The sequence below is a fragment of the Rutilus rutilus genome (assembly GCF_951802725.1).
Source record: "Rutilus rutilus genome assembly, chromosome: 2".
NCBI lineage: Eukaryota > Metazoa > Chordata > Actinopteri > Cypriniformes > Leuciscidae > Rutilus > Rutilus rutilus.
Genome location: NC_140210.1, coordinates 56,061,672 through 56,077,323, shown reverse-complemented (window position 1 = coordinate 56,077,323; position 15,652 = coordinate 56,061,672). Strand labels below are relative to the sequence as shown.

The 15,652-nt window shown below is 41.4% G+C and overlaps 2 protein-coding genes across 2 annotated transcripts in view; both read left to right on the top strand.

The window, feature by feature from the left end:
• The window catches only part of LOC311286415 (uncharacterized protein), a 120,286-nt gene extending 109,369 nt beyond the window's left edge, over positions 1 to 10,917 (top strand). Inside the window, exon 2 of the mRNA XM_084402629.1 lies at positions 10,765 to 10,917. The gene's annotated coding sequence lies outside the window, so the exon portion shown is untranslated. The remainder of the gene's footprint in view (positions 1 to 10,764) is intronic.
• LOC311279835 (deoxynucleoside triphosphate triphosphohydrolase SAMHD1-like) overlaps positions 1 to 14,894 on the top strand; it is a gene marked incomplete at both ends in the record, with an annotated part of 36,027 nt that extends 21,133 nt beyond the window's left edge. Inside the window, 5 exons of the mRNA XM_084391594.1 lie at positions 13,599 to 13,711; positions 13,969 to 14,105; positions 14,182 to 14,274; positions 14,421 to 14,525; positions 14,730 to 14,894. Of these exons, the coding sequence (XP_084247720.1) occupies positions 13,599 to 13,711; positions 13,969 to 14,105; positions 14,182 to 14,274; positions 14,421 to 14,525; positions 14,730 to 14,894 (613 nt within the window). The remainder of the gene's footprint in view (positions 1 to 13,598; positions 13,712 to 13,968; positions 14,106 to 14,181; positions 14,275 to 14,420; positions 14,526 to 14,729) is intronic.
• Positions 14,895 to 15,652: the final 758 nt, after the last annotated feature.

The following is a 15,652-nucleotide window of genomic DNA, read 5'->3' as shown; positions in this document are numbered from 1 at the left end:
GAGAGATCACTGTGAGATCAACGTGTTGACTGGGTAGTTATTAACACCAACCCCAACACATAATCCTTAAACTTTGCAGTCTGTGTTACTTCTCTACCAGCAAGGGTTCTTTTGCAGGTGAGTGTACGTGGGTGTAGTGTGATGAAAGTTGAGGTACTAGACCCATTCATAGAGTTTGTGGTTAAATCAGTCTCAAGAGAGAGTCCATCAGTTAATTCACTGTTTCCATGTACAATCTGTCTGTCGGGTGTTTCAGGTGTTTCTGGTGTCTCAGGAACACTCTGAATGTCTCTGGTTCCGACGAGAGACCTTACTTTGTTTGTACTATGTATGACCTGGGTTCAGGAGCTTTTCCGACGACTGTTGCCGATGCTTTCCATCCTTTTTCTCCATTCAACTTAACATTCACGCTTTGTCCTCGATTTAAGTCAGTAGTAGTGTAAGTACTGAGTACTGAGTAGTGTCGGTTGTAGAAGTGCTGGTATGCCTGCTTGGTTTGTTTTTGTTCTTCTGACTTTTTCATAGTATAAAACGATAGCTCATAAGAGCTAGCTGTGGATCTGGCTGTCTAAGCATCCACTTTGCAATAACAACACTCTTTCAGCGGAACCATTAGTCTGCGGATAGTGAGGGCTGGAAGTAGTGTGAGTGAAATGTGAGTGTATGGCATTTACGGTGTATTCATACCTGTCTTGTTTGGTTCGATTGAATTGAACTCAAGTTTGTTCAGGTGTGAATACAGCAATCGCACTCAGGTGCGGACCAAACAACTGTCCCGAGACCCAGCTGTAATTTGAGACCATCTCGGTCTCAGTCTGGTTTCAAACGAACACTGGTACGGTTCAAATTTCTGTCCAATGAATGGATGATCTTTGTACATGTGTAGTTTTGTTTACAAATTTTGGTTCACTTGCAAAAAGGGCAGTGTGAAAGCGAACCACACCAAAAAAAAAAAAAAAAATCAACACTGTATTTGGTCTGGACCAAAGCGTAAGGAACATAAGGATGTATTCACAGCAGGAAAGTCCGTAAATTCACTTGCTTTGGTCACGGCCACTGCGTCTGCAGAGTTTATAAACTCTGCAGACGCAGTGGCCGTGAACTGAGTAGCATTGTCTATCACAAGTTCATATAGGATCCATCAACGAACAAACATGTTTTTCAGATGTTTAATTACCTACTGGCTTGTGATGGCCTGTACTTGTGCAATCTCAATATCATGACAATAATAGTCCACGACTATTAGGTATTTCTTGCCATTTAGTTCACAGATGTAACTCGCAATCTTTTACCATGGACCGCTGGGAAGGGATTTAACCATCAGAGGCTCTCTCTTTTGTGTGGGCTTGTTGACTTGGCAAAACTCACACGTCTTGACTATTTTTGTGATTTCTTTGCCAATATCAGGCCACCATACTGACATGTTAGGTATGGTACCATACCGATGTAACACCTCTTGTCTCTGTGAACCTGGAATCACTATTGTGTCCTCATACAACAAAAGTTGATCAACTTCAGAGAGATTAGACAGTCAGACAGGAACATAAGGATGTATTCACAGCAGGAAAGTCCGTAAATTCACTTGCTTTGGTCACGGCCACTGCGTCTGCAGAGTTTATAAACATCACTTCGCTTCAGAAGGCCTTTATTCACCCACCGGAACCGTGTGGAGCACTTTTATGATCGATGGATGCACTTTTATGGGCTTCAAATTTTGGGCTCGACTCACTGCCATTATAAAGCTTGGATTAGCCAGGACCTTTTTTAATAGAACTCTGATTGTATTCGTCTGAAAGAAGAATGTCATATACACCTAGAATGGCTTGAAGGTGGGTAAATCGTGGGGTAATTACATTTTTTGGGTGAACTATCCCTTTAATAAACTTTTCACTCATTACCTCCACTTCTGCAGTTATTTTCCTCTAGTTACATTCACTCATTTCCCAAAGTCATCTTGAATGTTGAATTGTCAATATAACTGAAAAATTCGAGAGAACATCACATAAGCTGACTTCATAAATTGAGGTTGATTTTCCTCAAATGTTTTAGTTTGGACTCACCGTTATGGTGATCAGTGTTTCATTTGGTTCGGCACTTCAAAACTTCATATTATATTATTAGGGGCCAAACACCAAAGGTCTGAACTGTCACCATAGCAAATTTGGAGTCTCCAACTGTCCAAATTTCCACTCATGTTTATGCTAATAACCCCCCCCCCCCCCCCCCCCTTGATTCCTTAGCTCAAGATGATTCGATTCATATGACGATTTCATGATTTCATCATTTTACGTCATGAAAATTAGTCTTATTAATTATTAATTTTCCGAAAAACTTACTTTTTCTAACACCTCCTAGGCCGTTGCTCCGATTTTCACGAAAATTGAACCAGATCATCTCCAGACCATGCCGACAAAAATGTATTTGGAATTCGTATTTGGATTCGTCAAACTGTTCTTGAATACCGCGCAAACTAATTTTATGTAGCGCTTGCGAAAACAGACGTAAGGCTGTATCTCCACAACACTTTATCGGATTCAGACCAAACTTGGTACATGTCATCACAAGCATGACCTGAGGCGACAGTCTGCATTTCGGCACAGTGCCACCTACTGGTCTGGAGATATGAAAATTTGGCTATTTTTGCTTATAACTTCTAAACGGTTAGTCCAAAAATCATAAAAGTTATCTTGTTAGATTCAGGGGCAACATGCGACATTTTGAATTATGTGCTAAAATGCTGTATTTTAAGAACGCATCAACGAATTGTTACGAAACTTGGTATAGGTCATCAGCACGATGCCCTGAATGAGCCTGAGAAGTTTCGGACCAGCGCTACCTAGTGGTAAAATAAAAGTTTCAGATGCTTATAACTCTGGTTGTGGTAGACTGATTTTCAAAGGAGTCACCTCATTAGGTTCCTGAATCCTTGCAGAGTCCAACGATACCAAAGATAAAGATACCGATGCTAGGTTTCGCCTTACAGTTTGTGTAGCGTTGTGATTTAGCGCTTAAAAACATTTGCCAATATCTTCGAAACCGCTAGTCCGATCGAGACGAAACCACTGTCAGAAGTATTGATAGTAAGGGGTAGTAAAATCCAATCAAAGTCAGGTGTCAAGTCATTTTTTACATGTTTATTTTTTCATATAAATGTCTATAACTCTGAAGCAAATTGAAATATTTTCACCAAAATTGACACACAGATGTATGGGCTCACTCTGAGGACACACAAAAAAAATGGTGGGATTGAGCCTCTTGGTGGTGCTATAATAGAACAAAACATGAAATTCCCATTGACTTCAATACAGTATTGTGATATAAAATGCTATACTTAACAAATGCATTGGTGTAACATTACAAAACTCAGAATGTGCCATCAGCATCATCCCCTGAAGGTACTCAAAAGATTTCGAGACAGCGCCACCTTTTGGTCAAAAGTGTGAATATGTTTGAATATGTCTGCCTATTGTAATGACACTGGTCTTAATATATTCATTGGGTCACGCCGAGAACATAGATGCCAAGTTTTCCTTATTTGGCTGAACTTCCTGCACATCTTGATTTTTTTTATTCAATACCTACTTTTTCAAACTCTTCCTAGACCGTTTGTCCGATCTTCACTAAAATCGAATCGTATCATCTCCAGACTGTGCCAACTTAAAGTTATGGATCTCGTGTCGATAGACGAAACGATTTTTGTATACCACAGCAGCAAATCTGAGGCATGATGCCAAAATGACTATTCTCGCTTTATCTCTGCAATGCCTTGACATATTAACACCAAACTTTGTATGTGTCATTGTCACCTTACTCTGACCACATCACATCAATTTTGTAATTGCGCCACTTATTGGTCGTAAGTGATAATCCATTAAATCATACTTTTAATTACTCTTTAAATGATTTTTCAGCCATTTCGCCTTGGCCCTGATAATTGCTGTTTGCAGCTATATTTATAATTATCTTCCTATTGATGCAGTGGTGCAACAAGAAATCACAGTTATTTGTTTTAAATGGGTCATAGAATGAGAATTCAGATGTTCCTTGATCCTTTGACAGTTAAGAGTTTGTTATATTATAAAAATACCCTGTAAGTTTCAAAACTTTCTTGTTATTCCAAAAACTGTATAAACTGTAATAATAAGCTGTAAGCCAGTGGTCTCAAACTCAATTCCTGGAGGGCCACAGCTCTGCACAGTTTAGCTCCAACCAGCTCCAACTCACACCTGCAAGGAAGTTTCTAGTAATCCTGAAGACGTTGATTAGCTGGATCAGGTGTGTTTGATTAGGGTTGGAGCAAAACTGTGCAGAGCTGTGGCCCTCCAGGAATTGAGTTTGAGATCACTGCTGTAAGCTGTAATAGTAAAAACGTAGTCAAAGTTTTAGAGAGAGTTCCACATGTAATACTAGCTATTTCATATGCAAACATGTCAGCCAATCACAGCAGTGGGCATTTACACTGAAGTTTCACAGCAGACATGCCCCTTCAAACAGAGCGTTCAAATCAGAGGCTAAAATCAGGCTTGGAAAAATGCCTTTTATTTATAAATTATGACCATTTTTTATGTTAAAATCATACTAACATTATAAGGCTTACTTATCCTTTTAATAACATTATAACTAAAATGTATGGCGGAATAGCACTTGGGAGCACTTCGACTCAGCGCAGTAAAAAGTCACATCAGTTCTAATGACAGAAGTGAGAGGCAGAGGGGGAGAGGATTTTTCAGGCTCCCAAGTGCTATTCCGCCATACATTTTAGTTATCCTTTTTACCCGCTTAGAAAAGTGCCACGTTTTATTTTGTGTCACCATACTTGGTCGTGTAACTACTCGTGTAACTGTATTTAAATAGGGAAAACGTCAAGTCAAGTCAAGTATATTTGTATAGCGCTTTTCACAATACAGATTGTATCAAAGCAGCTTCACAGTATTAAATCAAAATAATACAACAAGGTTTGTTTCTAGTGGAATTTATTGATAAAATCAAATTAGATATCCCCAGAATAAAACGTGGAGATGTTTGGTCACTTCTAACTTCATCTCTGTTTGGTCCCTAATGAATGAACTGGGCTGAGCTAAGTGCTATCAAAGTGTCGCCGCGCGCCAGAGCGATTGAGTGCACGCACTGAGACGAGAGAGATATGTATCAACTCGTCTTAGTTAAGGGAATAACATAGTTTAATATGAAAAAACGGTGGAGTGTTCCTTTAAGTTCACACTGTAACTGCTGATTCCTACCATTTCTTCGATTATGGACACTGATAATGCTGCGGCCGCGCCTCGCCCGTCTGGCGGCGTACCAGCCCACATCGCGGCTAACATACCTCCGCCGTCACCGATGAACATGAATGGAGACTGGAGCGCTAACTGGGACTTATTCAGAGCAGAGTTCGAGGATTATGCGCTGGTCACGGGCCTGGCTGAAAAGAACAGGGAGGTCCAAGCTGCCACATTGAGAAGTATGATGGGATCTGAATGCAGACGTTTACCGGCACAATTTGAATCTCACAGACGCGCAACAGAGAGATATTAAAACCATCCTAGATGCATTGGACGCATACTTCCAGCCTGCCAGGAATGTAATTTATGAGAGGTATGTGTTTGGCTGTTGTAAACAGGAGGAAGGGGAATCCATAGATAATTTTGTGACCAGATTGAGAGAAAAAGCTGTAACTTGTGATTATGGTGGATTGAAGGATGAAATGATTCGTGACAAAATCGTACGGGGCATTACAAATGAAGGGACCAGACGCAGGTTGTTAAGTGAAAAAACATTAACACTGCTCACAGCCATTGAGATGTGTCGCACAGCTGAACAGACCGCTATGCATATGAGAGCGATAGACACCATGTGCATGCCTCCAGCCAAAACGGTTCACGCTGTTGCTAGGAAACCATTCAAGCCTAACCAGCAGAAGCAGAGTAATTCACCAAGACTCTTAGTCACAAGCAAGACATGCCGATACAGTGGTAATGTGCATTCAAGAGGCAGGGATCATTGTTCAGCATACGGCAAAACATGCAGACTCTGTGGAACTGACAATCACTTTGCTAAAGTGTGCCTTAAAAGCAAAAGCAGATCTACAGAGGGGAAGCTTCACTGCATGGAATACGGAGGAGCGGAGTGGGGACAGTGATGAGGATATTTACACGGTTGAGTCCATTAGCACAGTGCACATGAAAGGGAAGAAATGGTTTGTTTCCCTGCGATTACATGGCAAGTCACTGCGTTGTCCGTTAGATTCAGGGGCAACATGCAATGTGATGAGCTACAAGGATAAAGTAAAGGTGGCACCGCACACACCACTCCGCCCCAGTAACGTCAAATTACGGCTGTACTCAGGCAAGTCTCTGGACTCCATGGGTGTTTTTGAAACAGAATGTTTGGTCAAAGGAAAGAGATATCAACTGTCATTTGAGATAGTAGAGACAAATCAAAGTCTGATGCAGTTTACAATCCCAGATGACGTGCTCAAAATGGAACATGAATGGTGTAAGCCTCTGACTAAGGAACAGTTAATTGACACATACAGTGATGTGTTCAACTTGCCTGTGGAATCTCTGCCTGGTGAGGTCCACTTTGAGCTGGATACCAGTTTTACACCGGTACAGTGTGCCCCCCAGAATGTTCAAATCGCTATGAAAGCAGCCGTCAAAGGCCAACTGGATGCGTATCAGGAAGAGGGTCATATTGCAGATGTTAGAGAGCCAACAGATTGGATCAGCAACATGGTGATCGTAAAAAAAAAAAAACAGACAAGCTGAGGATTTACTTGGACCCAAAGTTCCTAAACAAAGCTCTGAAACGCTCTCATTATATAATGCCAACTCTGGAGAATGTGCTATACAAACTGCCTAAAGCAAGGAACTTCACCTTCGTTGATGCCAAACATGCATTCTTACAGTGCAAGCTGGACCAAGAGAGCAGCTTCATGACCACATTCTGGACCCCATGGGGCAGGAAACAGTGGCTAAAGCTCCCATTTGGTGTCTCAGTGGCACCTGAGGTGTCTCAGCGGAAACAGCATGAACTGTTAACAGGTTTAAAGGGGATTGAGCCCATCACTGATGATATTCTTGTCGTTGGCTGCGGTGACACAGACCAGCAAGCTGAAAGTGATCATGATCTCAAGCTTCAGGCCCTGTTGGAGCGTTGCAGAGATGTCAAACTACGACTCTGCTTAAAAAAAATGCAGTTCAAGGTCCCTGAAGTGAAGTTCCATGGTCTTATCATTTCATTCACATTGAAGCCCAACCAAGAGAAGGTGAGAGCTATCATGGACATGCCCAACCCCACATATGAAAAGGTGTGCAGCGTCTCATCGGCTTTGCTAATTATTTAGCCAAGTTCATGCCCCACTTGTCGACTGTTTGCGAGCCACTTCGGCGCTTGCTCGACAAAAACACACCTTGGCACTGGCTACCCAAACATGACGATGCAGTTTGCAAGCTTAAATCCATGGCCACATCGATGCCTGTGCTCCGTTATTATGACGTTACTAAGCCTATCACAGTACAAAGTGACTCCAGCCAGAGTGGTCTTGCGTGCTGTCTTATGCAAGGAGGAAAGACTGTCACCTTCGCTTCAAGAGCCCTCACTCCCACAGAAAAAAATTACGCTCAAATCAAGAAAGAGTGTGTCAGTATCGTTTTCGCTTGCCAGAGATTTCACCATTACCTGTAAGGACGAGAGTTGGTCACAGCAGAGACTGACCACAAACCCTTGATCACTATATTCAGCAAACCACTTCTCAGTGCACCCAAGCGTCTTCAAAGCATGCTCATGACACTTCAAAACTACAGTCTCAAGGTTGTCTACAAGCCGAGGCCTAAAATGTTCATCAGTGACATGTTGAGCAGGGCCGTTGCTGACTGTACAGGCAAGGGATCAGTTTACCAGCGGAACGCCATACGCCATCTGCAGAAAGAGCAAGATGATGTACAACTCATCAACCAAGCAGAATACTTAAATGTGACGGACCAGTGGCTGAAGACAATCAGGGAGCATACTGAAAGGGATGATGCACTACATGCCCTTAAGGCCACTGTCCTTGCTGGCTGGCCTGATGAGAAAGAAAAAACAACACACATCATCTGAGAATTCAGGCCTTATCGAGATTAAATTAGTGTGCAAGATGGTATTTTGTACTGTGGACAGAAAGCTATTATCCCCAAGTCACTACGTCCAGAGATGCTCAAGCGCATACATTCAAGCCATATAGGAGGTGACACATGTTATCGTCAAGCCAGTGACACACTGTATTGACCTAGTATGCAAGCAGAAATCAAAGACTTTGTGAGGTACTGCACAACTTGCAATGAATTTGCGCACAACCAACAGAAGGAAACCATGCTATCTCATGACATCCCCGGCAGGCCATGGCAGATCGTCAGCATGGACTTGTTTAGTCACCGGCAAAAGGACTATCTTCTAATTGTGGATCATTTCTCAGATTTTTGGGAGATTGAACTGCTTACTGATCTATCTGCAGAGACGGTCATTAAGCGCTGCAAGGCTCAGTTTGCTCGACATGGTCAGCCAGATAGAGTGATCACAGATAATGGCCCTCAGTTTGGTGCTCTGTTTAAGCGTTTTGCCTCAAGCTGGGAATTTGAGCATGTCACTTCTTCACCAAGACATCCTAAATCAAATGGAAAGGCTGAGTTAGCCGTCAAGATTGCTAAGAACCTTCTGCGCAAAGCTATGCACGACAGAACTGACCCTTGGAAAGCAATCCTTCATTGGAGTAACACCCTTACTGAATACATGGACAGTAGCCCTGCACAAAGGTTAATGTTGCGGAGACTGAAAACGTCTCTTCCAGTAACAAACAAGCTTCTGGAGCCAAGTGTTGTAACTGGGGTTGTGGAGCGGCTTCACCAACGAAAGAAGTTGGCAAAATCCTATTATGATAGGTCAGCTCATGATCTGCCAGAGCTGAACATAGGAGAGAGGATCCGCATGAAGCCCCTTCCAGGGAAAAACCCTGCGCTATGGAGGGTCGGCACCTGCCTTCAGAAAGTGGCACCACGCTCTTATCTTGTGAATGTGGGTGGATCCCTATATAGACGAAACAGAGTACACCTAAGAGCGGCAGAGTCAACCACCACACAAGCATTGGACAGTACTGAACCCAAATTGCCTCTTATGCTGGAAGGGAGTGTTGCAGAGGCCCTTCCATCTGCTGACTCACCTCCTGCGAAGCCCATACCACAGGCTTTTCTTGGCCCTGTCAAACCCTCATCATCAGATGTACACTTTTACACTAGGGCTGGCCGATTGTCCAAGCCACCCAAGAGGCTTGATTTGTAATAGGTTAGAAATGCTGCTGTGGCAGTTTTTGGAAAGGAAAAGAACAGTTAGTGTAACAAGGACTCTATAGTCATGATACTTCAGGTCATTAGTGCCTAATTTGAAGTTTATTGCAGTCATTTTAAATGTTATGTGGCCTAAAGTTTATATAGTATTTTGTTCTTATTTACTTCTTATTTCAGAAGGGAATTCTTTAGTTCATATTTGTAAAGGGGGATGTTACGGAATGTAATGAATCGATTGCAGTCGATTGCTTTTCCCTGGTTGTTCTCTGGCTGTTCTGTTGTTAATACAGTTGCTGAGCTGCACTTGCATGCCTGCCTCTTATTTTATGATTATACTGCTGCATAAACATCCCTGGGGAGAAACCTGTAGGTGACACGCTTCCTCTGTGGTGCTTTGAGCATCAGAAGCTTGGACCAAGAGTGGAGTACGGCGGCCTCTAAGGCCTTATGGTCAGGGGCTTCAGTTCAAGATATGTACGATACGGCAGGATGGTCCATTCCGCTCACATTTGAGATATTTTACAGTTTGGACCTGGGCTCTACACCAGGTTCACAGGTGCTTTTTTCTTAGAGTGCTTGCAGTGATTAACACAGAGAGGCACTTGGAAGTCTGGTGATTTGTGTATTATCATTCCTAAAGCATCAAGGACGATGACGCAGCACGAGTTCCCTCAAAAGGGAATGTCTCAGGTTACGACTGTACCCTGGTTCCCTGAGAAGTGAACGAGACACTGCTTCTCCCTGCCATACTCCCTGCGTCCCTGTGATCAACTTGCTTCGGCCTATTGAAGCTAATGCCAGTCATTCCGGATGTGCTTTTAAGCGATCCTGGTCCTGACGCCACCCCACCTGTGACTTTCTGTCTGCCATTGGACTGATTTTACACACGTGTTTCAGACACAATCATGTAGAGGTGTTCCCAAAGCTTCAGCGCGAGTTCCCTTCTCAGGGAACCATGGTTACAGTCATAACACGACACATTTTAGGGCCCTATGAAATACCATCCATCCATCCATCCATCTTCTTCCGCTTATCCGGGGCCGGGTCGCGGGGGCAGCAGTCTAAGCAGAGATGCCCAGACTTCCCTCTCCCTGGACACTTCCTCCAGCTCTTCCGGGGGGACACCGAGGCGTTCCCAGGCCAGCCGGGAGACATAGTCTCTCCAGCGTGTCCTAGGTCTTCCCCGGGGTCTCCTCCCAGTGGGACGCGCCCGGAACACCTTCCCGGGAAGGCGTCCAGGAGGCATCCGGAAAAGATGCCCGAGCCACCTCAGCTGACCCCTCTCGATGTGGAGGAGCAGCGGCTCTACTCTGAGCTCCTCCCGAGTGACCGAGCTTCTCACCCTATCTCTAAGGGATCGCCCAGCCACCCTGCGGAGAAAGCTCATTTCGGCCGCCTGTATCCGAGATCTTGTCCTTTCGCTCATGACCATAGGTGAGAGTAGGAATGTAGATTGACCGGTAAATCGAGAGCTTCGCCTTGCGGCTCAGCTCTTTCTTCACCACGACAGACCGGTACATCGACCGCATTACTGCAGAAGCTGCACCGATCCGTCTGTCAATCTCCCGTTCCATCCTTCCCTCACTCGTGAACAAAACCCCAAGATACTTAAACTCCTCCACTTGAGGCAGGAACCCTATGAAATACGTTTTATTTTTTCCAATATTCCGTGTTTTTAGTTATATTTCTACTGGATTCCATTTAAATGGTTAAATCATAAAGATGTCTGTTTATTAATTGAATTCATAAAAACAATTAATTTATTAATTTGTTTACAATAATAGCAGCCTATGACCCTTTTTTTGGGCACTTGTGATGTTTTTACATGCCCTGACATTTGTGCTTTTTTCAGATATTTATAAACATGTTAATGGCAAAGGTGTAAATTCACTCTATATAGCACAAACAGGGCTACCATAATATGTGAGCAACATGTATGTAGATGTTTGTAGAATAATGTTTATGCGTGGTTATTGAAAAAAATAAAAATGAAAGTTGCTGAAATAAGACCACAAAACTCATACTAAATATGTGTCCACAAGACTTTTGACTAATGGATGTTGTCGCTTCGAGTTCTGGCTTCAAAATTATGTGAAAATAGTCTTGCTTTATCGTTCACATAAAACAATACATTGATTTAAATTGTGTAAGACAGGTTTTGCTTGGAAAGCCAATATGCGAGGGGGGCGTGAAGGAGGAGTAGTTTACACCTGAGAATACAATGTCCCACCCATTATGCGTAATGACTTGCATAATGAGCCATTCATTCAGGTGTGACACTGACTGAGCCACAAGAATGAATGCAAGGACAAAAGATATATTTAGAAGAAGACTTATATTGACCATTTAAGATTTTGCTTACATCTATCTTGTAAATATGTTTTGCTATTTTATTAAAAAGGTTACAATTACAACAATAATTACAATTTCAACAATATTTCAAGTGTACTCTTTCTTTGTAAAAACATTATTATAGGCCTACATTTTATCATATGTATTCATTAGTTTGAATATAGCCAACATTGGAACAGCTAACATCTTAGTTGATGACTTTATTTTTGACAAAAATAGTATTATATTTATAATAATATATTTATATTAATATTTAAATATAAATATTTATATTTATTATAATATATATATATATATATATATATACATATACATGTACATGTACATATACATATACATATATAGAACATATGAACAGAAATTGCTAAACAAAAGCTTATTTGATGTGGCAGTATATTCTACAGTAAAAACTGTACCCAAATCTAGTCAACAAAATGTTGTCTTTCATATTTCGCCTGACTGTAACGTTGTTTTTATGAAATATTAGGGCATATAAAGGTTAATTTGCAGTTTAATACGTTGCTTATACAAATAGCCTACATTTTATTTCAACATATTTCAGTCGATTTTTACTCATCTCAGTATAGCAATACAGTTTGCTAAAACATCATCATTCATTCACACACAGAAACGCGATTCAAATTTAAACTGTCTTTTTGCGAGCTGTGGTAAACAGCGCGCATCTCTGGGGTTCATTCATTCACACACAGAAACGCGATTCACTTGAGAAGGAAAACAAATTACTACAGTATTCCTCAGCTCAGCGGCATCCGTTGCTCCTCAAAATACCAGCACTTCTGAGGTACATTTTCCATTATTATTATTACGATAGTATTATTCCTCACAGCGCTGCAAGACGGTGTGAACAAGTACAATGATCTGATTAAACTTGATGTGTTTTCTCGAGCTGATATGGGGGCATTCACAGTTTGCGTGGATTGCCTTAGTCATTTGCGTTTGAATAGTGCGCGCTCTCTGTGGGCGGAGTCACATTAAAAATAATTAGAGATGAGAACGACTGACATCTCGCTCTTTTCTTACATATTACATGAACTGAGAATATTTGTTTTTTATATAAATTACTTAATTTAAAAGAAGAGAATTCAAGCTTCATGCCTGTGTGTCTGTATGCCTGTTTGACTTATATTCGCTGAGTTATTGTTCATTTTCGGACGCGTTTCAGAATGGACTTCACTGACAGAGAGAAAGCAGAACTCGCATCATATTTATTTTTCTTTATTTGGCAAAAAGCACAACACTTTGTTTTTATTGTGAGTATACACACAAATAATACACACTTAACAGAATCGATTGATGTATGAAACTTGTTTGTAATATCAAAGTCAACAGAGCAAAATGAATCTCTTTTGAACTGATAAGAAAAAAAGCGAGCTGGTATCGCCGGCGATACCGGCGACCCCAGGGGGTTAAGGTGTACATTTTACTGTCACAAGTTAAACCAAACTTTTATTTTGACGGGTTGCTGTGAAGACCTTTAAGTTTCTGTGTGTATATGATATGACGATAGTTTTCTCAAATGAAACAGTAAAAAGCTCATGAAATGACACAGCTCTGGAGATGAAGTTCATGTGTTCACTGTGAGAGTCACGCGTGCTTCAGTGTGTGTAGTAAACCAAACCATTCTTTCACACAGAGACACACAGAACATGCAGGATTCATATTTAAATAGCCTTTTGCTGTTTTATATTCACAGACACTAGTACATATCACCATTTTAATTAAGTGTACTGACCTACTTTTGATTTATTCATCCAAAAGTTGACAAATTCTGCGACATTCTGAAACTGAATTTCGCAATTCCGTGTGTGTTCTGCATCATGGAAGTCATGGGGCCTTACACTTACATGTTTCCACAGCATACTGTACATGCTACAACACTAACTTGTATGGTTTTCTATGTGTTAGGTTTGCAGAAGCGCTCGTACTAGCTGATCGTGATCTTCATGAAGAGAAACCTGAAGATATGCTGAAGATTTCTCAAGCCATAAAGACAGCAGAGGAATACAGCAAACTCACAGGTCAGCTGAAATCTAAAACATTTAGCCACCTTTCTCTGAGTGAGTCTGCTGCTAAAATATGAGTGGCACGTCTGGTTTTGGGAAATTATACTCAAAATAACTGAAACAAATCATTTCAGATAATAAGGTTGCACTTCAGATAAATGAGCCATGATCTTTCCATTTTTATCTGTAAGGGAAATAATATAATGGTCTGAAGAAAGTCATTTGTTAATACTTTTACACTATTTTAGCTAAAATAATGAATCTTCCGTCAGATGAGATCTTTGAGCAGATCTCGTCCTCCAATGCTGATAATCTAAAGAAATCCAGAAACATCCTGGAAAAGATCGTCTGGAGAAAACTGCCAAAGTTTGTGGGAGAAGCTCGTCTGACTGAGAAAAACAAGTCAAAGGTCAGAAAACAAAAATACATTGGTTTAGTATTTACTGTACTGCACTTGACTAAACCTCTCAAATCTGCAAATTCAGGAACAGCTGACAGAAACATGGAAAGCTGCAGTGCAGAAGTACAAACCCACTGACCCGACTGTTTCTCTGAACGCTGAAGAATTACCAGTTTATGTAAGTTATGTAGTTATTCAGTGCTTAAACTAGATTGAAAGTGATTAAGATGCCAGTTTTGCTCTGAAATAAAAACACTCAACTGATTTCATCCCTCACATCTGCCTTCATATCTTCACAAACAAATAATTTCATCTCTTACTCAGGTGGTTGATCTGGATCACGGCATGAAGGACAAAAACCCCATTGAATCCATCTATTTCTACAGCAAGAGGAATCCCAACCAAGCTTCAACCATTAAATATTATCAGGTATTCATGACACTCCAAACGGTTTTATTCCAGATCATTGCAGATTTTTTTTAAATGAGTGCCATTTATTCCTTTATAGTGTTCTTTTGGTAAACCAATCAGACAGGGACTTGAACTTTGTAGTGTTTGGCTCAGTATAATTAATATTACTACATGATCAAGTATCTTTATAAAAATCATTGAGTGTGATATTTGTCTTGACAGTTGTCCAGTTTTCTGCCAAAGAAGTTTAATGAAGAGCTTGTCAGAGTTTATTACAGAAGAACTGATGATCAGACAGCTAAAGATAAGATGGAGGAGAAGAAGTTGTTGGAAGAGGCTGAGAAGTGCTTTCAGATCTGGTGTACAGAACATTTTGGACTCCCCTAGGCAGCTGAATTATTGACATATAATTCTTCTCTGAGACTAAAACAAAAACACCCCCCCCCCCCACCCCACCCCGTTTTTAAACTATCTTTTAGAATTAAAGGGGGGGTGAAACACTCAGTTTCAGTCAATCTCATGTTAATCTTGAGTACCTATAGAGTAGTATTGCATCCTTCATATCTCCAAAAAGTCTTTAGTTTTATTATATTTATAATAGAAAGATAGGCTGTACCGAGTCTTTCCGGAAAAAAACGAGCGGCTGGAGGCGTGCCGTGTGGGCGGTGCTTACGCGCCGATAGCTAACAACACACAGACATTTGAAGCAGTTTTACTCACCGCCTGCGGTTCCAACGCACGACTGTGAACCTTTATCGTTGGGACTGCTAAATCTGGCGTCGAACTGGGCCTTGTTTAGAAAACAATCATCGTCGAAATACAGGGAACAAACAAAGTCCTGTGACTGCAGCGAGCACAGCGCTTTGATGGGCGTACTGCTTTCGCTCTCTCGCTCTGGTCTACAGGTGCGCGCGCGCCCTTCTGGGAGAAGTGCCCTTAGGACCCGTATAAGGAAATTCCACCCCATCTGATGTCACACATGCCCATACTCGAAAAAAACTTTCCGAAACTTGTGACAAACAGAAATACTCCATCAAACGTACAACTTAATTTTTGAAACTTTGTCCATGTTTAGCATGGGAATCCAACTCTTTAACAGTGTAAAAAACTCAGTATGCATGAAATAGCATTTCACCCCCCCCTTT